This window comes from Aulostomus chinensis, chromosome 9 (genome assembly GCF_037954235.1).
Source record: "Aulostomus chinensis isolate RoL2024-O1b breed Wild chromosome 9, RoL_Achi_v1.0, whole genome shotgun sequence".
Lineage (NCBI taxonomy): Eukaryota > Metazoa > Chordata > Actinopteri > Syngnathiformes > Aulostomidae > Aulostomus > Aulostomus chinensis.
Window position 1 is genome coordinate 12456814 of NC_141328.1, and position 24703 is coordinate 12481516.

General features: G+C 40.8%; 1 protein-coding gene and 1 pseudogene across 3 annotated transcripts in view; one reads left to right on the top strand and one right to left on the bottom strand.

The window, feature by feature from the left end:
- Positions 1 to 24703, bottom strand: part of agbl1 (AGBL carboxypeptidase 1) — a 219300-nt gene that overhangs the window by 87671 nt on the left and 106926 nt on the right. For all 3 annotated transcript variants that reach the window (XM_086213834.1, XM_086213833.1, XM_086213832.1), the window contains 4 exons: positions 11766 to 11879; positions 11096 to 11276; positions 5722 to 5812; positions 4945 to 5199 (listed from right to left, as the gene is read on the bottom strand). In XM_086213834.1, coding sequence (XP_086069960.1) covers positions 4945 to 5199; positions 5722 to 5812; positions 11096 to 11276; positions 11766 to 11879 — 641 coding nt within the window. The remainder of the gene's footprint in view (positions 1 to 4944; positions 5200 to 5721; positions 5813 to 11095; positions 11277 to 11765; positions 11880 to 24703) is intronic.
- LOC147255824 (uncharacterized) lies at positions 22407 to 24216 on the top strand (annotated as a pseudogene).

Here is a 24703-nt window from a genome sequence, read left to right on the forward strand (position 1 = left end):
TAGATAAATTTATTCATATATTTGCTTTAACTGTAGTTTAATCCATACATATATATTTGCTTAAACTGTAGTTAAATTTATACATAAATTTACTTAAAATAGAGTGCAGGAAACACAAGGCAGTGAAGCACAGACCAGACTGTTTAAGAGTGGACACAGGTGAAAAGGTCACAACAGGGACTAGCAGGAGTGTAGCTCATGGCTAGCATCACTCCCTCAAGCTAATTCAGTCAGAACAGAGTCCACAGAATTTCTATGGTAGCATGAAGTGGTGGGAGTCAGAAGTAGATAAGAGCAAGGTCATGAATCAGGGAAAAGAGAGGTTTTGATCTTCATAGATGCAACAAGAAGTCTACGATGGGAACAGATGGTGCTGGCATGTGGTCAGACAGAAGATTCTGCAAAATAACACGAAGATCATAAATACACACTTGAAGCAGAAGCGATCACATAAGCACCTCCTTGTAACACACAAAACTGGAGAGATAGTTAGATCGTTGGACTTCTTGTCCCAACGCCAAGGACGACGCACCTGCGTATGCTGACTCCAGGATAGGGGAAGACGATCTCCAGAGCTCTGTATTCTTTCCTGTTAATCTGAATAAATTCTTTTGAACCAACTAGAAGGTGACCTCTCCAGATTTTGAACAGCGCAATATAGACTCTGTGGGTCCTTCTGATTGATTAATGATGATTGTTGAAAAATTCCTACAATGTTTAGCCAGACTGGACATGTGTGCCGAATTTCAGTGAATTTCATGCATGTTCAGGGGGTGAAATTAGATTATGCGCGTTATGCACATAATGCGCATATTGCGCAAGCTCATTGACAGCAAGAACAGTCTAGTAACAGGTTTTGAATGGGTGTGTATGTGAAAACCGGCTCCAGGCCGTCTGGCCGAGCTGCCTCATGAGTGTTGGGGGGGGACACTCAAAGTAAGTAAATTCTTTGCCAGCTAACATTACCTTGCTCTTATCAGATACGAATGGTAATCCCCCCTCAAAGCAATTTATTGCAATTTCAAATTTTGTTTTGAGTTGTTGTTGTGGGTACGTATTATAAGCCTACTAACAAAAAAGCAACAAGCTCCAAAAATGATCGTTTAGCAGCATAAATATCGCATGCTCATAGATTAAGGGTTTTCGACTGCTCGGCCCGACTCGGCTGGTCTATCAATTTTATGCAGATCAGACTCACATACACACACGTACAAGTCGCTTCGTGCGCCGTTGCACGCTGCGCAGACACTTAAACGGACGGCCACACATACAAGCAAACATGTTTGCTGTAGAAGTGAAGTGCCCTACAGACAAGACAAACAAAGATAATACAATCAACAATATCCTAGGCAGAATTTTTTTTTCGTTTTGCTGCTGTTTATTTTGTTATTTATTTTCCTTGTCATACTGTTTAATTTCTTTTCAAACTACCACTCATAAAGTTATTCACAATTTAAAATCTTTTAGGTATCTGCCACAGCAGCGGATGTGGAGAGGACCCTCCCACTTCCTGACACTCCTTGGCTGGTACTACGTGGTAATTGGTACATTAAAACACAAACACATTCGCATTAGATGGCTTTCCTCTCGTTTACGTGCATGTATTCATACCAATATAGATGATTAAGACAAACAATGAGACAGCAGAAGGTACTTTACTTCTTGTATCACCTTGTGTTTTTTCCACTTTCATCTTTAGTGATCAACTTACTACTGCTATGCAGTATCCCATCTAAGGTCTAAGTCCCTCACTTGTGGCCTTTGAGCATTGTATCATTGATGGTGGCACTCTTGCTCTCCTCAAACAGCACAGAGTGTCTAAGGATAAGACTAAGAATGTTTGCACCACGAGGTTGACTAAGAGTGTTCTCGCTCTGTGTTTTTTCTTTATTTGTCAAGTTTCAGGTGAAGCACCAGATTCCTGCATTCACGACTGGATGCTCAGCATGGAAGGACACCTAATTTGCGAATGAATCCAGCCAACTTTCGTCTCTGGGCTTGCTGCACTCTTTTCAACATTTTATGTTTTTAACCTGGAGTACAATGAAGGTGCAGCAGCCACACTGGAGTTCATCCAGAGGTGAGATGTCTTAATTAGGGATGGGAATGATTCATTGTTAATCAGTTTTGATGCTTTAGACTTGCAACAGTCACTTGAAATTTGACTTATGTGACCTTAGTATCAAGGGCTGGTAAAAGTTACTGCGCAATAGTACCTATGCACATTGCAGCTCCGGTTACTTCAGAGCAACTGCTTTCTACCACCGGACCGACTGTAACCTGACTGCACTCTCATCTCATCCCTGAACTTCTTGGCATGCTGGTTTTCTTCCACAAAGTTTTAGACATTAATCTTATATTTAGGGGAGTGACCATTCTCCAAATGCACAGTTTGGTTCAGCCTCAGTTTAATAACCATAGTTCAATTCATAATTCTGGTGGTGTTTAATAAATCAGTTACAATGTGACACATCAAGAACACTAAAGAACAAATCATGAAGAACTTCAATAAAACATGTATATAATTACAGTATAATATTTTTTCAGGAACCCTGAACGTGCATTCTTGTTTTTCAGACGGTTAGTAGGGATCAAACCTGAGTGGTGCACAAAGGCTGCACGGGGCAAAGGAAAGGCGAAAAAGAGAACTTCTGTCAGCCCGCCGGTCTCAAGTCTGATCAGAAAACTAATGGACTTTGAGTGGGACTTTGTGTAGTCAGTGACACACAGATACAGACATACACACACGCACTCAATGACATGCACACACAGTCGATGTTCTCTCGAAGCAGTTGCAGTTCTCCTCCCTTTTAAGTCAGTTAGAGTTTAAGGACTGTCCAAACTTTTGATATGAAGAGATGTGGTTAATATTTTGAATAGTTGAAGTCAATTACTTGACTAATAATATTGCTTAGGTTTTAATAAAGCCTGAAAATGAATGTTTTTGAACTCTTTGAAGGGCTAAACATTTTGTCATGTTGGTCATTTACATGTTCATACTTAAGTTTGTAGTGATGCACTTTGTATTACAACTACATTTTTTGATACTTACTGTTTGTGTTAATAATGTTAATAATGTTCTTAGACAGACTGCTGTTGCTGAAAGCAGCTATTCTGTTTTGTTATTTTAGCGTTTGAAGTTATTCTCCAAGGTATGAGAGAGTTTGATGGTCCTAAGAACCATTAAACTAAAAATACAGAATATTGGAAGAAATTCAAAATGTGGCATGTTTTGTTTAACGTCAGAAAGTTTAGCTAATTGCAGAAGGTTTCAGCAACTGCAGTAAAACTTAATACATACATGTAGGGTGAATTTTAATAAAGAGAGGTTGTTTGAAGACACTTTAAAGTTTTATTATTTGTCTTGGTATTTTAAGTTGCAGTTTCAAAAGCTATGTTTATTTATCACATTAAAACATGGTGTTTATAACGTGACACTCAAGTAAGTAGTTTGTCAAATCACTAGGTTTAGAAAAATAAACATTATGTCAATTTTGCTAGAAGAATGTTAATTAACAGAAAGGTATTACAATTCACAGTAAAAACTGCAAATATACCTCTTTAAAAAAAGGTATAAATAAACGGTGATAAATTGCTAATCTTTTAACGGTAATTCACTGTTAAGGTTTAAAATAACAGCTCTTTGCTGTATTTATAAAAAAAACAGTAGCAAACTGTAAATTTCAGCTACAGCAATATACTGTTAATTTTTACAGTTACTTCCTGGCAACCCTACTGCCAGTTGTTTACTGTTTTTTAACAGGGGGAATTTCTAAGAGTGTACACTGCTCGACCAAGTGCATCTTTTCAGTGTCTGACACTGACCTGTAGTTACCTGACCTGAACCTATCTGTACATCCACATTTACAGTAGCCTCCATCCACAAAATGCATATGCCTGTGCTCTTTTGTTTACTTGGCAAAAGTTTGGAGAAGGTTTTGAGAAGCAAAACTCCTATCATTCAGAAAAGGATGCAATCTCATGCTTATACTGGACACCCTGTAGGAATTTGAAGTGATCAAAACCGGGTTATGGACGTAGTTTTTCATTGAATAAAACGTGTTAATAGTTTAATCCTCTGATAAAAAACATTGGTCTGAAACTTCATCTGAGGCTTTTTGAAATAATTTTTAAATAGATAATAAATGAGGCAACATCTGATCAGTCCCTAACACTTAAACCAATTCAGGTTTCACACCTGCTCCCTCATTAGGACACACCCACGTTCCTGTTTAAATCCAATCCATTTCTGGATTAAGTCCCTACCCCTCCAAGTATGGCTATGGATGCAAATAATTTTGGTGGTTGTACAGATACAGCTATGGGAGTACTCACTTATCCCCAGCCTACATCAATCAATTTCCAGGTAATAAGGAAGTAATAAGGATACCTACTCTAACTTGCATGTGTGTTTGTGTGCAGGTGTGTATGACTGAAAATAATAGTTATGAGAAAGAATACCCACTGAGTGCTTTCTTATTCTACAAGGTTATAAGTTACAAGGTAAGTCTTGAACTTTTTTGTATTGTGTTTAAAAAATTATTGTTCTCCAATTGGAAAATGTATCTTTTAAATCAGCCACAAGCACTGTCGTCCATACAAAAATATTTATATGCAAATAGTGCTGTGTTCACTTGGATGTTATGTTCTGTTATTTTCAAATGGAGCACTTCAACAGTCCCTAAGTTTTTTTTTTATTTATAAATTTGGTCTTTGCAGCAAAGTATTTAATTGTTCATGGTACTTCCACATAATTGTTTTCCAAGAGTCACATCAGCAACCAATACAAACTGATCCTGGCTTCATTGCGGCTTTGCTTTCTTGTGACTTACAGTCTGGGCCTTACATTACCTTCTTAAATTGGACTTGTGGTAAGTAAATGTGTTATTATTTATTCAAAACATCAGGCAATTTTGTTGAGGCACTGTAGTGTGTATGGGCTACCTCTGTATGTCTGGTTTGCGTGGAGCCATTGATTCATGGCGTGGTGGTGGGAGGTGACCCCAGAAATCTGGGAAGGCGAGGATGCTGAACCCTGGGATGGATTTGGTTTTGGTAGCGATGGTGCGATACATCTGTGGGTCATGGTGGGGAATGGATTCGCCATGTCTTTCCAATAACCTATCAATCATGGTACGATGGTGAGCTTCTTCGATTCCCTTTTCCTCCTCATCTTGCTTATCCTCTGTCAAACCTGGTCTAAGGGCAGAAGCCACAATCAACAATCAAAGGACAGCAAGACGAGCATATGTCAACTGTTGAGAGGGGCTCATATTGTACATTGCCAGTTTTCACACACATGCATGCACACACGCACGCACGCACACACACACACACACCAAGCTTTTTTTTTTTCTACAACTTCCTTCAACAAAATGACTCCTGAGAGGAGTCACCTCCTGGTCAGCCTGGTATGTTGCCAAAGCAGGCTGAACTGAACTGAACTGGATTGCACTGGGACGCTGCTCCTTCATGTAACAGTGATGTCTAATGACAAGATCTCAAGAAAGATAATTTGTTAATAATGTAATAATAATATGTTCTGAGCTTTCTGGCCTTAATGACTCTCTAAAATCTCTTGAGGAGCAGAGCAGAACAGCTCTTGCTGGATATTTTACATGTACCATACCGCTTCAGCTCATATATGAGGTTAAAGATGCTGTCAGTAGATTCTTAACCATTTCCTTTCCTTGGCAAAGGAAACTAAGACTTGAAGCCTACCTCATTACTCTAACCCCCTGCTTGAATCCAAGGCTGGTATTGAGGATGCCCCCGTGACTGTGGAAATCCTGAGCTTCCACTGGAATGGCAGCTTGAAGACAGAAGACAGAGAGACAAAAGGCTGTTTGAATTTGTACATGACTGGAACAGGAGGATGCCTGATGATTAAACCATGGGCCACACACTTACACCAGACTTCTGAATAAGTCAACATCATATGTTATTAAATGTGCAAAATATGTCTTATCACATGCGTAAGCTAAGTTTAGGGTTAGCTGTGGAGTCCTTGATCGTGACCAAAAATAAACTTTTCCTTTATTAATTTGTAGTTTTTTGGTTTTTGTTTTTAGGGTGAGTCACTGCAAGCAGTGTGGTCAATGTCCATTCCTCATGAATAACACCACAGGACCCTCGGTAGTCTGGGACCATCGTTGACAGTATTACCCTTTTCACACTGAAAAACGCGTGTCAATGTGGGTTTTTGGACCCGCGTTTGCTCGGCATTAGGGTGCATTCAAGCTTCCAGAAGACCCGGGTCTGAACTCCCGCTGTGCGGGCTGCGTGCCTGTGTTTTTCTCGCTCTTACGCCATCATTTCACATTAACGTGTGCACGGACAGATAAACAAACGACAACATGGACATCGCCAAGTCAAACGTTTGTGATGTCATTGCATGCATTGCAATGTTGTCTCTTTTGCAAAGCATACAAACTAGGCACAGATTGGAAAATGCCCAAGCGCTAATGCAGCGAAGGAGGATGGAGTTTTTGGTTTGTCTGGAAGGGAGCCGAAGAAGCTACAGGCGAAGCCTGACAGGCGGCACAGTGACAAAATCAGGATGCGACAGGAACGCTGCGTGAAACCTAAGACGATGTGAGTTGCCTTTGTCACACTACAGGCAAGGTGAGCTGAGCAGAGCCGCTGAACACCTGGATCATTTGGAGGGTCAGTCGACACGGGTCAAAATGCTGAGTCGACCATGTCAGAGTGCCTAAAAACCCCGTGTTTTCAGGACATTGGTTTGTATTCTATTAATAAAGTTTGACTGACTGGCTTAGCTGACTGTTGTGTTGACATTCCCTTTAGCACAGCTCCATCTAGTGGATGCATAACGCAACCCCAGCCACAACAGTAGTTTCTATTCTATGCGGCTTATAATCCGATGCGCCTTATAGTGCGAGGTTTGAGTAACGCCCCCTCAAACAAATGTATTGCCCCCTCAAATCAAAATTTTAGAAGTAAAAAAAACACATTTTGATATACTCACAAAATTAATTAATATATTACGAGTTGACAACAATATCTGCAGTAGCGGAAAAATCCGCCAAAAAAAGGTAAGAGATAAAGTATCAGCTTCCTCTCGTCTCTCTGTCACTCGCTGTGTATCTTCTCAGGCTGCGCAGCACACACACACACACACACACACACACACACACACACACACACACACGCACAACATTCAATTACTGTTTGGATGCAAATGACCCAAGACTAGCCTGATTGTGTGGTGTCAAGGTTTCAGCATGGGAACTGACTTTTGCAGCGTTTGTTTTTCTCTCTCTTCCTTAAGAAAATAATAGATTATTAAGAAAGAGGAATTTGGTGATCTTGGCCCATGAGAAGTCCAAAAATAATAACTTGGATATGCATGAATTTGTCAGAGTTTTTGCAAAGGGAAACAGGAGACTGTTGTTGTAGAGTGGATTGATGAGAAAGGAGAGTGGAGCTGTTCAGTTGCAAACAGAGAGTTCAGTTGTTTGCAAAACAAACAAACTTAAAACAAGACAAAAAGAAAAAAAATGACATTTATTACAATGCCAACCCTTTTTAGTTTTGTACTGGCTATATTGAAAGGTCTTACTTTATTGTGCAAATTTATTTTAGAATTATACCATCCAATTAAGATAAATTTCATGTTGTTGGTTGTCAAGATCTGGTTGGATATTTTATTTTATTTTTTATCTTATTTATTTTCTATTTATCAGTTTGTTTTTTCAAGACTTGGTGAAGGGATTTTTTTTTTTTTACTTGGATTACCTTTTTTAGTTGTGTCATATTTGGCAATAGTGAGAAGTGTTATTGTTGTGTTTGAATATGCACTGCTAAAAAAAAAAGGGAACGCTTAAACAACACAATGTAACTCCAAGTCAGTCACACTTCTGTGAAATCAAACTGTCCACTTAGGAAGCAACACTGATTGCCTATAATTTCCACCTGTTGTCTATTCCATTTGCACAACAGCATGTGAAATTGATTTGTCAATTAGCAAGACACCCCCAATAAAGGAGTGGTTGTGCAGGTGGTGACCACAGACCACTTCTCAGCTCCTATGCTTTCTGGCTGATGCTTTGGTCACTTTTTTTTTTTTTTTTAAACCTGTCCTGTTCAGCAGCTGGGGCAAGCAGCATCAATGTTCCTGGTGCCTTGATGTACTGAAGCAGTTTTACTCTACATAGGAGGAATCTGATAAACTCCTATTGCCATTTGTGTTTAATTTTATTTGGAATGGTATTGGTTCATTGATAAAGCTACCGACTGAGGCTCAGGAGAGGATAGGAAGACAGAACAGGGACAGGATAGGGAAGTCAGGAGGGGGGAGAGACACAAAAATGACAATATCAACAAAAAAAAACCTAACAATAATAACAGGAAAAGAAAAAAGAAAAACATTGGTTGCAGAATTTCCAGTGCAAATTTACCATTTGGATTAATAGTTTTAAAATAAATGTCTGAGTGTGTGATTATGTATCAGTTGTGCACTGCGTGTGTGTGTGTATGCTACGGTTTGTCTTTGAATGCTGTGGGTAGCTGACTGTAGCTGATGTGGGGGACCAGAACAACATGCCCCCCGTCCAAGATAGCAGGCAGGTCAGGACCAAGCCACCAGGGCACCCAGAAACCCCCAGAACACAGGGAGGGTCATGTCTCGCTCCATCCACCAACGCCACGTTGCACCACAGACTGTCCAGGAGTTGGTGGATGCTTTAGTCCAGGTCTGGGAGGAGATCCCTCAGGAGAACATCCGTTACCTCATCAGGAGCATGCCCAGGAATTGCAGGGAGGTCATACAGACACGTGGAAGCCACACACACTACTGAGCCTCATTCTGACTTGTTTTAAGGACATTACATCAAAGTTGGATCAGCCTGCAGTGTGTTTTTCCACTTTAATTTTGAGTGTGACTCAAAATCCAAACCTCCATGGGTTAATAAATTTGATTTCCATTGATCATTTTCGTGTGACTTTGTTGTCAGCACACTCAACTATGTAAAGAACAAAGTATTTAATAATATTTCATTCATTCAGATCTAGGATGTGTTATTTTAGTGTTCCCTTTATTTGTTTGCACAGTGTATTTGATATAGGCCATCCAATTGGGGTAAATGCCAAGTTTTTAGTTGTTGTAATCTGATGAGAAATATATATATTTTTTTAATTTTCCCCCTGAGGGATTGCCATCTTACTGTGGTCAGGGGGTTTGCGTGCCTCAGCGACCCTAAGAGTTAAACCAGCAGAAGATAAGCCTTCAGGTGGGACAGGTGGGACCAAGTTGGACAGGACTTAGGGTAAAGGTCTGTTGAAGTGCAATCCAATTACATGACAAAAACAGTCTAGCAGCAACAATACCAATCTTTATCAACACCTAAGATAGCGCAGACTAAAATATGAAAAACATGTGGGAGTAACCCAGGCAAATAAAGACAAAGACAAATCTGAAAGGTGCCAAAGCTGAATATACCAACAACATAGCACAGTTCCAGGTAGGTTTGCGAATGCCATATGACAAGACCTTAAAGAGACATAAAGAAATCACCGACTCTGCAACAGTCTACTTAGGATGATACATGACGTGCATCAGGCTGCACTTATGGGAGTGCAGCAAAGGCAGCAGCAACAACTGGTGGTGACCAGCAAATGCAACCATCTGGCAGTCCCTTTAAGAGTAGATAAGGGAGAAGCTGCAAAGTGCTCAACAGCCAAGATAGATCAGGAATTGATGAGAAACATAGATAACAGCATGGCAACCATCCCTTGCGATCACTGAAAGAGGTTGCGTATCCAGGATAATTGCCTGTTTGTGACATTATTAACAAGTCCTAAACAAAGGAGTATAGTGACATACCCTTCAACTAAGAACTGTTGCTTAATTACAGCTCCCTCCATGTTCCTACAGGGATGATACTCGGATGAAACAAGTTTTTTCTGTCAAGGTTTTACAGGGAGAACTGGACCTAATGCAGACAGCAGCCAAGGAGAGTGCAACAAAAAGTATTTATGTAAAAAAAAAAAAATCAAGATATTATGGGATATATCCAAGTCCAAAAGAGAGGAAAAACAAAGAGTCAACAGGCATCAGTCTTGGATGAATTCAAACTACGATCGATACACTTATAGCTTCATAAAAAAATGTATCAATACTATGGTGAAATGGATGGATGAAACATGGTGCAAATAAATACCATTAACAATGAATTTGGGAAAAAAAGCCTGCACACTGGACAGATATTAATTACACTACCAGATTTTTTTTCTCTTACTTTCTCTCTATTCCAGAATTTTACAAAAAACACCTGAAGGAGGCTTGTGTGAGGAGCATAAAGTCACCATCACCAAGGAAAATGATGGTTAAAGTTTACTCTGCTAATGTTTTGAACTTAGCAGAAAAGCCTTCATTTTGGAGAAAACCATTTCTTTCAGCTAATTTGTCCATCCATCCATCATCTTCAACTGCATATCCCAAAAAAATCAGAGTAGCAACTCCAACAGGGAACCCCTGGCCACATTGACCATATTTTGCTGGGGAATCCTGAGGCATTCCCATGGAGCTGTAGTCCCTCTTGCCTTCTGGCTCAGCTCTCTTTTTGTAACAACCATGGGATAGAGAACTACCACTGCCACTGATTCAATTATTTGGCCACACAACACATCTCACAATACATAGTTTCCTCACTCAAGAAAAGGACAGATACTTTATCACCTTCACTTGGGGTACGGACTCAATTTCCACCTGGAGTGAAGAATCCACCACTTTCCTGCTAAGGACCATGATTTAGAGGTGCTGATCCTCATGCCAGGATGGGAAATGGCAGTAGCAGCGTTTAATTTCTTAAAAATATCATTTTTAACAGTACTGTACAAACTTGAGTTTTTATTTTGTTTAAGCAACTTGATATTTGTATGTTGTGAGTTGTTAAATACACAATTTAAAACTATCAATAGTCTAAGTATTGTCCTTGATATGCAAGTAGACACGTTACCATTTATTTATAATATTGCAATTTCAAATTGTAATATGGTGCACTATAATCACAATAGTAGCTTTGTTAACATGTTTTTCTTCAGTATTAATCTGTTTGGTGTACCATGGTCAGACCTTCTGTGTGTCTCTCTGGGGATGTTTCAGTGTAGGACGGAGGCTTAGAGGCAGAGCTGGCTGAAACAGGACTATGCGTTCTGTCCCTCCTGAAGTGGTGAGGATGAACTTGTGTAGTGTCGTCATCTGATGAGGATGATGCTGCTGAACTCTCCTCTGCCTCTGAACTCAGCTCCAGCTCCTAGGAGGTAGATGTTGGCTTACACTCATTTGGTCTGCTCAAAGGCTTAAATTTCAAGAAATGAAAGATTACTACACCCGGGCTCTTTCTTGTTTTAATGGAAGCCATGATAGAAAAAAAATACACAAACATTCATATGATGAATTTCATCCAAAAAAGTGAAAAAACAGTAATAAGGTAGGTAAAGCACAGGAACCATGTCTTAGTTTAGTTAAGTCTTATTTCTGGGCATCCAGGAGAATTGCCTATTGTATTGATCAGCCTCAGGATCAAGTTGATCATTTGGGCTTCATTTCCTAATCGTAACATTTCAGCATAGATGTCAGATATTTACGTATTCATCAGTGGTCACCTTGCATTCTTTCCTCTTTATAATATGAAACATGTCCATAACCTGAGAAGTTCATTGTCCCCCCAATGTCTCTCTCTCTCTCTCTCTGACACACACACACACACACACACACACACACACACACATACGTGGTGTACCTGGAAATCATGAAAGAATTCAGGACAGAGGCGGCTGTACTGTAACAACTCTCTTGGTCTGTCTGGCTCCGGACGAAGACAAAGTTTGTTCAGGTCAGTCTCCAGGTCATCATCCTGTACAGAATCATATATACATTCATGATGACTGCCTAAAAGGGATGAAACTAATACAACATAAAGGACCATATATGCGTAATGCATTACATTGTCTCTGTTACTGTCTCTGTTCTGCGTTACGTAAATACCTTTTTGGATAAATTGTAATGGTAAGATTAGTTGTGATGCAACATACATTTTACTTTACTTTATCTGTAAAGAAAGAATGCTACTTAACTTACTCCGTGACAAAAACGTTCTGCTTCATTAGTTTTATTTGTAATAATTTTTTATTCAACGCACAATCTTTTTACCTCACATGCTTAAAACACGCACACATACGCATGCACACACTCACAAACTAATATGACGTGCATCAGGCTGCACTTATGGGAGTGCAGCAAAGGCAGCAGCAACAATTGGTGGTGACCAGCATATGCAACCATCTGGCAGTCCCTTTAAGAGTAGATAAGGGAGAAGCTGCAAAGTGCTCAACAGCCAAGATAGATCAGGAATTGATGAGAAACATAGATAACAGCATGGCAACCATCCCTTGCAATCACTGAAAGAGGTTGTGTATCCAGGATTATTGCCTGTTTGTGACATTATTCCCAGTTCCCTGGTACAGCCCAGATCTGCGTGCCTTAAAACAGAAGACCAGACAACTGGAAAGGAAGACACATTCCAGCCAGCACGAGGAAGTCCGCCAAGCCTGGAAGGAGAGTTTATTAATATATAAAAAAGAACTCCGTAATGCCAGAAGCGCTTACTACTCGTCCCTGATAGAAAAGAATAAGAACAACCCCAGGTTCCTCTTCAGCACCGTGGGCAGGCTCACCAAGAACCATAGTGCTGTTGAGCCATGCATCCCCCCAACTCTCAGCAGTAACGACTTCCTTTCTTTCTTTACTGAAAAGATTGTGAATATTAGAACGAAGATTGCCAGTAATGGAGGACAGACTACAGTCCCCATAGAAGCACCTCCCAGACTTGGTGCATACTTGGACAGCTTCTCCCCCATCGACCTGTCAGAATTAACTTCTGCAGTCGGTTCCTCCAAGTCAGCCACTTGTCTGCTGGATCCCATCCCAACAAGCCTCCTTAAGGATGCCTTCCCTCGAGTCAACACTTCTATATTAAATCAAATTAATCTTTCCTTAGTCACAGGTTATGTGCCACAGGCCTTTAAGGTGGCTGTCATCAACCCTTTACTTAAAAAACCTTCTCTTGACCCAGATGTGTTAGCCAACTATAGGCCAATATCCAACCTCCCCTACATCTCCAAGATCCTTGAGAAGGTTGCCCTGGAGCAGCTACATGAACATTTGCACAGCAACAAGCTCTTTGAAGCCTTCCAGTCTGGATTCAGGGAACACCATAGCACTGAAACGGCACTGGTCAGAGTCTCTAATGATCTTCTTATAGCTTCAGACAGAGGTCTTGTCTCTGTGCTTGTCCTTTTGGACCTCAGTGCTGCATTTGACACCATCGACCACAGCATCCTGCTACAGAGACTAGACCATGACATTGGGATTAAAGGAACTGCCCTAAAATGGTTTAAGTCCTACTTATCTGACAGGTTTCAGTTTGTTAATGTTAATAATGACCATTCGGAGTATAGCAGAGTTACATATGGTGTACCACAGGGTTCAGTTTTAGGACCGATTCTCTTCACTCTTTACATGCTCCCATTAGGTGACATAATCCGGAAGCGCTCGATCAACTTCCACTGTTATGCAGATGACACACAACTTTACTTGTCGATGGAGCCAGACGACACAAGCCAGCTTACTCATCTACAAGACTGCCTGAAAGACATTAAATCCTGGATGTCTTCTAACTTCTTAATGCTCAATTCAGATAAAACTGAGGTAATCATTTTTGGACCTAAACACCACAGGGACACACTCTTGAATCGGATCTCTACTCTAGATGGCATCACCCCAACTTCGAGTACAACTGCAAGGAACCTTGGGGTCATTTTTGACCAGGACCTTTCCTTCAGCTCCCACATAAAGCATGTGACTAGGACCGCCTTCTTCCATCTGCGAAGTATCGCTAAGATTAGGAATATCCTTTCCCAGAGTGATGCTGAAAAACTGGTGCATGCATTTATCACTTCTCGGCTGGACTACTGCAACTCTCTCCTGTCAGGATGTCCTAAAGAGTCTCAGCTGGTCCAGAACGCTGCAGCAAGGGTTTTGACGGGAGTTAAGAAGAGAGAACACATCTCTCCCACTTTAGCTTCTCTCCACTGGCTTCCTGTAGGATCTAGAATCGACTTCAAAGTCCTTCTGCTAACTTATAAGGCTCTCAATGATAAAGCTCCATACTATTTGAAAGAGCTCATTAGTCCCTACTGTCCGACCAGAGCACTCCGCTCCCAGAATGCAGGTCTTTTAGTGATTCCCAGTATCAATAAAAACAGACTGGGAGGTAGAGCCTTTAGTTACCGGGCTCCTTTACTGTGGAACCAGCTCTCTCCATGGGTCAGAGAGGCAGACACTTTAACTACGTTTAAGTCCAGGCTTAAGACCTTCCTCTACGACAGAGCCTTCAGTTAGGACTGGTTCAGGTAGCTCTGAACCATTGCTAGCTATGCTGCTACAGGCTTAGACTGCTGGGGGACACATCAGGTTACATGGAGCCCTTCCCTCCTCTCCTCTCCTCTCCCCCTCTCTCCTCCTCTCCTCCCTGCACATTTTTGGAACTGTCATTACCATTACTTGTTGCACTTTGTAGTTTGGCCTTGGTGTCTCGCAGTCTCTCTGTGTTTCCACAGATCCACCAGAGTCCCAACCGCCGCCTGCATCTCCCTCCCCCCTTATTCCCTACTGTTACACCGGCCTGCGCTCCCCTTCCATGAACCAGTCTGCCATCCAGTCCCCCATCAAGCTAGCTTGCTCTCCCTGCCTCCCCTACCAGAAGCTTCCTTCTTCAGCTGTTATTAACATTTCCGTGTTTCCCACATTTTGTATTGTAAACTGTTTTCTTGTCTGTAACAACATCTACTGCACGTCTGTCCGTCCTGGGTGAGGGATCCCTCCTCTGTTGCTCACCCTGAGGTTTCTCAGATTTTTCCCTGTTGAAAGGGTTTTCTATGGAGTTTTTCCTCAGTCGATGTGAGGGTCTAAGGGCAGAGGATGTTGTTATGATGCCATGTGAAGCCCTTTGAGACAAACTGTTTGTGAAAACGGGCTATACAAATAAAATTGCCTTGCCTTGCCTTGCCATTATTAACAAATCCTAAACAAAGGAGTATAGTAACATGCCCTTCGACTAAGAACTGTTGCTTAATTACAGCTCCCTCCATGTTCCTACAGGGATGATACTCGGATGAAACAAGTTTTTTCTGTCAAGGTTTTACAGGGAGAACTGGACCTAATGCAGACAGCAGCCAAGGGGAGTGCAACAAAAAGTATTTGTCAAAACAAATCAAGATATTATGGGATATATCCAAGTCCAAAAGAGGGGAAAAACAAAGAATCAACACAAAGAGTCAACAGGCATCAGTCTTGGATGAATTCAAATGACAATCTTCAAACTTGTATTTTCATAAAAAAAATGTATCAATACTATGGTGCAAAAATAGACTGTTATAAGACAAAACAGACCCATCACTCCCTTTACTGACAAGAGGATAAGAGACAGTCAAAGGAAAGCCACTGTTAGGGATCCTCCCTCCCATGCTCTCCATGGCCTTCCTCAGGCTGATTCCAGCACAGGTGCTGCCTATCAGCAATCAGCCATGCCAGCAGGCAATCGCCGGGCCAGCTATAAAAGGAATCCAGGACCTTCAACCCGGGCTTGATCATACTGACCCCACGTGGTAACTTTGTCGACAAGCTCCTTTGCTTTCCTCGCAGTTTACTATTTCATTGTTCGCTTGCTTCTAGCCATTCGTTTGTCACTCATCCCATTTGACTTTGTTTTTTCCCAAGATTCCCCCTGGCTCCTAGCTGCCTCTGAGAACCCCTCCGTGATTTCCTCCGCGTCTCTCATCTGCCTCCTCGACTCCTCAACCCTCCACGACTCCACGCCATACTCCTGGACCATTCCCTATCCTCGACCCTCGCCTTCACCCCCATCTCTGTCTCCTGGACAAATCCCAACTCCCTGCCTTTGCCTTCCCTCCTCTGGACCCTCGTGCCCTCTGTCCCTAGCGGTAGGGTTCCCTTCCCCACGGACTGGTGAGTACATGCACACGCAAAATTTCACAACTCCCACCCACGCATACACATACTTAAATTACACATCTTATTCTTACACAGCTATGCACCACATTCCCCCCATTTTTTAGGTCCCTAAGTTAGTGTAGATTTTGTTCCTTCCCCTTCCCCTTTTCCTCCATCCAATAAACAGCCTTCAGGTGGTTTAATCTGGCTCCCTGTATTCTGTCTGTCTGTGGTTGTGCTACCTGGGTCCAGACCCGTTTTGGGTCGCCTTATTCTGAGCGTAGCAGCTACAGGCCCTGAGGCTATCAGCTGCAGACAAACTATGTGAGATGGTCAAGTGCATGTTCACCTTGAGCTTCAGGCTGGACACAGTGCTGGTCCTGTGGAAGACTTCCAGCGTAGTGCCGCTTCCTAAGATAGCTCATCCTAGTTAACCTAGCCACTGCAGACCTGTCACCCTGACCTTTAAACTGATGAAGACCATGGAGAGGATTGTCCTTGGCCACTGCACACATCCAAGCGCCAGGGAGTTAAAACTTCTCAGTTGTCCCTCTTTTGTTTCAGTCATGCATTACCTTTTTATTCTGAATTTACATCTCAGCATCTGGATGAACACCTTTTGAAACTGCATTCACTCTTTGGTTATTGGTCCAGATTTTCTGGTGGTGCCCCATCCATTATTCATTTTGATTAATAACCTTTATTAATTTTAAAAATAATTCATAATCATCTTTGATAATTATAAATTATTGCCAATAAAAAAATTTCGATCCTGCTCTGCGCATCACAGTAACCCTGTGTTCACATCAAATGTGACATTCGTGCGAATTTGACTGCTGAACCACTTGTTTTTATTCGCGTCATTCATGCAAATTTGGCCGCAGGATATATTTGCATCATTCGTGCAAACTTTTTTCCCCCTGTGAGGAGAATTTATTTCCAACACTTCTTTCCATCATCAACCATGGCTGATGATACAACCGTTGGTGGCTTTTACCTGTTGTGGAAGTCCCAGATACAGGCGAAAACCAAACACTGCCTTATCTGGATCCATGGCAATATCTGGATGCACACACTGCTGGGTGTATTTCACTGCATTCTCCAGGCTGACGAGGGCCAAGTTTGATGACCTGTTGGCAAAAATCGGTGCCAGGATAGCATGGATGGACACCAATTACAGGCACCAGGACCGTTGACATCAGTGACATCACTGATGGCAGGGAATCTCAACGCTGATAGGCTCTCTCGACACAGTGTCTTGCAATTTGTAGCTCAAGTTGAATATTTTAAACTTGCACGTAGACGCCAATACACAAAATTCGCATTGCATGACTCACAATGCGAGCCGCCATTCCACTCTGCAGCCCTCCTTCCGGCTGACCCCAGCATGAAGTTACTGTGACAAGTCACACACGCCATTTTGGTCCAGCTCCCCTCAGGAATTAAGCATTGGCATTAACTATACAGCTAACTGTATAATTATACAGTATAATAATAATAATAATGTGGTGCACAGTGTCTCCTGTGACAAGTCAATGGTGGCAGTTTCCACCTTCATACAATACCACGATAGCATTTCACCTGCCTCAGGGACTACAGTCATTAAAAATGACAAAACAGAAAACAACCAATATGAAAATGAATTTAAGTTTGCTGTTCAATAGTGATAATGAAGAGAAGCTTTGAAAATGGGAAGTGCTTTGACATTGATCGCTGCTGGCTACCTGCTTTGGCACAATGCAACGTAAAATAAGTGACATGTTTAAGCGAAAATGTGACAGAGTTGAAGAAGCAAGAGAAAAAGTTAGCAAAATTAGACCCATGGAAGATTCAGACTCAGAGCAACTCATTGATGAGAATGAGTTACAGGGAGAGACTGTCTCTGTGGAGTCTGCCAGTGAGAACCTACAAGAAGATGTATCAGGATCATCAGAAGCAAGCACAGGTAATAAATAAATAAATACATACATACATTAATATTAATATCATGTATTTATGTGTATATGTATATATATATATATATATATATATATATATATATATATATACATATATATGTGTATATATATGTGTATATATATATGTATATATATGTGTATATATATGTGTATATATATGTGTATATATATGTGTGTATATATATGTGTGTATATATATGTGTGTATATATATGTGTATATATATATGTGTATATATATATGTGTATATATATATGTGTATATATATATGTGTATATATATATGTGTGTATATATATATATATAAACACACACATAATTTATTGTATATGTTCCATACAGTGACATTGATCTTATCATATCTTATCTTGACTTAGGTGATGCTGTTAGCCCCATGGCCACTGCTTTTCCAAAGCATTTCCAGGGGTAGCGCGGGAAGGGTGGGGCTATGGGGGCTGCAGTTGTGTGGGGAATAGCTTTAAGAACTTTTGATCCTTAAAGTGTCCTGAGTCATGTGTTCAATTTTGGAAGCCATAGCATGAATTGTCTGAGAGGAGATAGAAACTGGTTGTGGAGTGCAATTGGCCAAATTTGGACTTTTATGTCCAAATTGTGGACATCCGGTTGGAGTTTGGTCAGTAATACGAGACAAATTCAATGGTGTTGGTCACGTGTCTGTAGGATGTTCCTACGGGCTATTATGTTCTTTTTTCTGTCCCTAGGTGGCGCGATTGAGTTTTTTCCAGAAATTTCATGAATAAAAAGAATCAAGGTTATAATCAGGGGGTCCTTTGCACATATGTAATGTTCTTTATAGGTTTATTTTCATTTTTTATTAATTTAATGATTATATGTGGGCCCATTGCCTTCAAAACCAGTTGTCCTCCGATAGGAGATAATCATTTCAACTTGATTAAAAAAACATTTGATTTGAGTCATATCTTTACCACATGAAAGAGTACATAGTAATATGTATTAAAAACTACAAACAGTAAATTTTGAACAATATTTTGTGGTTGCTCAAAATGTGTCCCACATATACGTCACCACCGTCACATATGTATAAAAAGCATTAAAATCAGGCAACTACAAGGTCAACATTCCTGAGGACCCCGTTTTCAAACTTTCAGCTCTACTGCATGATGTAAGATCACTCAAGCTCCTGTAAGTTTGCTATTTTCTCTTAAAATTGATCATATTTTTTGACACTGCTACTGTCACAACCATAACATGTCAACGCCGTCTCTTTTGTATAAAAATATTAGATTAGATTTTGGTATAAATGTATACTTTTTAAGAAGAGGTCTAAAATAGCTAGCAACGGAGGGGAAACAAGATGGCTAATGTGAACAACTCATGCATATCATGTGAAAGAGTAGGTTTTTGTCACCACCGTCAGACGTCTTTCTGTCTGACAGTGGTGACGTACAGTCTGACGGTGGTGACAGAAACCTCCAAATGGTCCTCAATGGAGGCTAGAATATAATTATTGATTACAATAAATACCAATATGACCTGAAATGTTTCATTAACCTCTTTTATATTTTTATTTATGTAATTACCCCTATATATATCTCTCAATTCACTATCATGCTATGTTCATTTGGCTTACGTCATTTGGGATGCACATAGTGCACCGACTACCTAGCTACATAGCACATAGTATACAATATCCCTTGTAGGCTATGAATCTAAATGAAAAATGAAAATGGCATGAAAGCATTTAACCAAATCTAATATTCACTGTAATTCCCCCTAATTTCATAGTCATTACACTCAAGTTTGACTTTTTTTTATACTTTAGGAAGTTATGGCTAGGCAGAAGCTATCTGTGAAGGAGAGAAGGAGAAGAAACAGGGAATATCAAAAGAAGCGGAGAGCAAAAATACACAGTGAGGCAGAATTAAAGGAGGAATACCTCAGAACAGAAAGGCAAAGATGGAAGAAGAGGGTACAGGTTGAGGATGATGGTCCTATACCAATGCAAAAGAGGAAGAGTCCTTTGGCAATGTTGATTGAGGAAATGGAATGGGAGGAAGGTGAGCAAGAGCCATTGGAGCAAGAACTACTGACCAAGAGTGGTCCTGGCGGGACTGTGACAGATCTATCTGCTGATGTAGTTCATTGCGGTGATTGGCTTGCGGTCATTTATGACCAGAACTGGTGGTTAGCAAAGGCTGTCACTGTGGACACTCATCATCAAGATGTGGAAGTGGAGTTTTTCCACCCTCATGGGCCCAACACACAATTCTACTCAAAAAGAGGTGGAAGGATATGAGCTTCATACTGTTTGACCATATACTGTTCAAAATTGTGGAACCATCATCACAAGGTCGTGCAAGCAGGACGAGGGAGATATACAACCTGTCTGCTGATGTCATGGACTTCATAGAGGAGAAACATATAGACCATATACTTCCCGATAAAGCTAAATGAGTGGTGGAGTGATGTAAAAAAGTCAGGGAATATTCACAGGAGTTCACATATGAATTATTATGATTTTTCTTCATTTCTGTATTTTGAAACATTTCAGTTCATGGAAATAAGACTGTAAGACCTAGTTATTCATTTATCTGTTTTTCATGTCCAATATACAGTTTATAGTTTAGTTTACAGAAGAATATGATCCATATTATTTTATGAGTGGGGGCCACTACATGACAGTTAAATATGAGGTCAGTGATGAATCTTATTGCTACTGGTAATGATTTCTTTTTACTTATGATGATGATTAAGGGGTACTTTTATTAATGATAGCCTATTGCTACTTGAACCTGTACAGTATGTTACTTACTGAATGTTTGCCACAGTGCTCACAATTATTTGCTATCTGTTCTTCATGTCCAATATACAGTTTATCACAGTGCTCAGGACTGGTATTTTTGGAGCAAGTAGTTAAATAAAGTTGTTAAGAAAGGACCCATTGACTTGAGTGGTATATCTCTTGGAATTGTATGTTGTAATGAGGCCACTGTCACCGCCGTCAGAGGGAGTTTTATTTGTTTTAAATTAATATGCTTACAATATATGTCTTCAGTGCTGTTGAGTTATTAAAGTAATAGTCTCTTTTAATACTAATATATGTTTGTTAAATAAAAAAAACATTACTTTTTCTATTTAGGCTTTAAGTAAACGTTGTATGATGTTAGATCTTTTAAAGGAGTACACGCGAAACAGTATAAAAAAATGAACAAAAGAGAATATTCAGCATTTAACAGCATATGTGTGTACTAAGAAAGCCATATAATGATTTCAAAATTCTAAATATATATGAGACCAAAAAATAATTTGTGTTTTATTGTGTCTGATGGTGTTGACAAAAACTGCAAAAACACCTATTTTATTAACAAAAAATACAAAATGGGGAGGTTGCACCGGTACATTGCTGAACAACTAAGACCTTGGTCTATAATGATATGCCCTCAGACTTTGTAATCAGGGCCTGAGCCTGAAGGTACTTCAGGCGAAGACCCTATTTTGTTTGCTCATTTAAGTAACTTTTTATTTTAAAAAATAAAACCTGTTTTATCCAAATTCCCAAGAATCAGTGTATTCTTTCTTTCTTCCATGTCAAGTTAAAGCTTAGTTTCACCCCCTAGACATGCATGAAATTTGCTGAAATTTGGCACGCACATCTGGTGTGGCGGCGAAAATTTCGATATTCTAAAAAAAAATTTGGGAAATGTCTATAGCACCACCTAGGGAGCCAAAAAACTCAAACAAATTTGAGGCGCCATAACTGCTTGCACAAATGTCCCAAAGACATGGGACCAACACTGTTGCACTCGTCTCCTCAAGATGGAAAATTCATATGCTCACACCCTTCACCTATCTACAACAGAATGTCATTTTCACTGCCCGATTAAAATCTATCTCCTCCTAGGGCATTAATGGTATCGCCTCCAAACTTTGCCATATTAATCACACAACTCTGCTCTTCAAAAATCATTAAAAACTTTGTAATAACTCACTCAGTTCCCATTTTATAAGCCGTCAAAGTTGGGGAGACACATTTTACGCTTACAATGGCAACCAATGGGGACGCCGTGTCCTCTCATGGTACATACTCTCATACAAACGCTTCTCACATCTACACTACAACTCACACAGCTTCACAAAACACACCACCAGATTCCTGACAAAAATCCCTACAAAAATATGGTATTACATTGCACTTTGAAGCAACATATGCAGAATTATTTGATTTTCACACACTAAAAATGTCAAAATCGTCCTCAGCTCTCCACTCTTGCAGATGGCAGAGATTTGTTCACTGTTGTCATGGAAACCAAAAGGGGAGCATCTCAGCCCACATGGAACATACTCTCAAACAAACGCTTATAGCTTGTAAACTACAACACCCACACCTTCAAAAAACACGCCATTCAATTGCTGACAAAAACTTTTCCAAAATATGGTCTTACATGCCACTTTTGCCCAACATATGGTGAGTTATGACTCATTTTCACACAAAATATGGCAAAAACCTCCTCTGCTCTGCACTCTGACACAGATGAAAGACACAGAGCAGAGAAGGGAGGGACTCTTAAAGGGCCCGGTGCCAGCTCTGCACTCTCACTCTGCATCAGACTCAGGCAGAAGCCAATTACACCGTTGGATTCGGGCCGACGTTTGGCACCCGGTTGCGGGTGCGCGGACGCTCAGGCTCTAACAACGCTGCTTGCAGCTTTAATTATTTTTATTAGGGCCTGAGCCTGGAGGTACTCCGGGGTGAAGACCCTATTATGTTTGCGCGACACACTTGCCACTTCAAAAGTTAATTTGACTCCCTAAACATGCTCGAAAACTCACCAAATTTGGCACACACATCGAGTGCGGCAAAAAAATTCAATACTCAAATTATGCGGCACAGTGGTGCAGTGGTTAGCACTGTGGCCTCACAGCAAGAAGGTTCCAGGTTCGAGTCCCGGCTCGGGGATCTTTCTGTGTGGAGTTTGCATGTTCTCTCTGTGCCTGTGTGGGTTCTCTCCGGCTTTTTCCACCGTCCAAATACATGCCTTTGGGGACTAGGCTAATCGGATACTCTAAAATGACTGTGAGTGTGAATGTTTTTTTTGTCTATATATGTTGGTCCTGTGATGGACTGGCGACTTGTCCAGGGTGTACCCCGCCTCTGTGGAACAGCTGGAATGGGCTCCAGCCCCCCCCCCCCCATGACCCTTAAAAGGAATAAGCGGAAGAAAATGGATGAAAATCTTGCTTTTCCATTTCCATCAGTTAAGCTCTTTGTATGTTTCAGGCAATTTTCACTGATAATGTAGATACACTGTACAGTGGGGCACAAAATGTATTTAGTCAGCCACCAATTGTACAAGTTCTCCCACTTAAAAAAATGAGAGGCCTGTAATTTTCATTATAGGTACATTTCAACTCTGAGAGACACAATGGGGAGAAAGAATCTAGGTAATCACATCATAGGATTTTTAATTAATTTATGGGTAAATTCCTCAGTAAAATAAGTATTTGGTCACCAACAAACAAGCAAGATTTCTGGCTTTCACAGACCTGTAACTTCTTCTTTAAGAGGCTCCTCTGTCCTCCACTCGTTATCTGTATTAATGGCACCTGTTTGAACTCGTTATCAGTACAAAAGACACCAGTCCACAACCTCAAACAGTCACACTCCAAACTCCACAATGGCCAGGAACAAAAAGCTGTCAAAGAACACCAGAAACAAAATTGTAGACCTGCACCAGGCTCAGAAGACTGAATCTGCATTAGGTAAGCAGCTTGGTGTGAAGAAATCAACTGTGGGAGCAATTATTTGAAAATGGAAGACATACAAGACCGCTGATAATCTCCCTCAATCTGGGGCTCCACTCAGAGCTCACCCTGTTGGGTCAAAATGATCACAAGAACGGCAAGCAAAAAATCCCAGAACCACACGGGGTAACCTAGTGAATGACCTGCAGAGAGCTGGGACCAAAGTAAAAAGGCTACCATCAGGAACACTAAGACGCCAGGGACTCAAATCCTGCAGTGCCAGACGTGTCCCCCTGCTTAAGCCAGTACATGTCCAGGACCGTCTAAAGTTTGCTAGAGAGCATTTGGATGATCCAGAAGAGGACTGGGAGAATTTGATATGATCAGATGAAACCAAAATAGAACTTACTGGTAAAAACTTAACTTGTTGTGTTTGGAGGAGAAAGAAGGCTGAGTTGCATCTAAAGAACACCATACCTACTGTGAAGGATGGGGGTTGAAACATCATGCTTTAGGGCTGTTTGTCTGCAAAGGGACCAGGACGACTGATCCGTGTAAAGGAAAGAATGAATGCAGCCATGTATCGTGAGATTTTGAGTGAAAACCTCCTTCCATCAGAAAGGGCCTTGAATATCAAAAGTGGCTGGGTCTTTCAGCATGACATAATCCCAAACACAATGCCCGGGTAACGAAGGAGTGGCTTCGTTAGAAGCATTTCAAGTTCCTGGGGCCTCATGTATCAATACTTGCGTGGATCCCAAACGAAAAAATTGCGGTCACAGGAATCGCAAAAGTTGCGTATGCACAAAAAAATATGGCTGTATCAATATGTGCGAGTGATCCCAATCAGCGTGGAATTGAGCGCAGATGTCTGAGCGACCGGGCCCACCCCCGTTACGCCCACCTATAAATACACAAATTCATTTAAACAGGGTCTCCGCTGTCCGCACTCGCAAAATAATGTCAAAGAAACAGAGGTTCATGGCG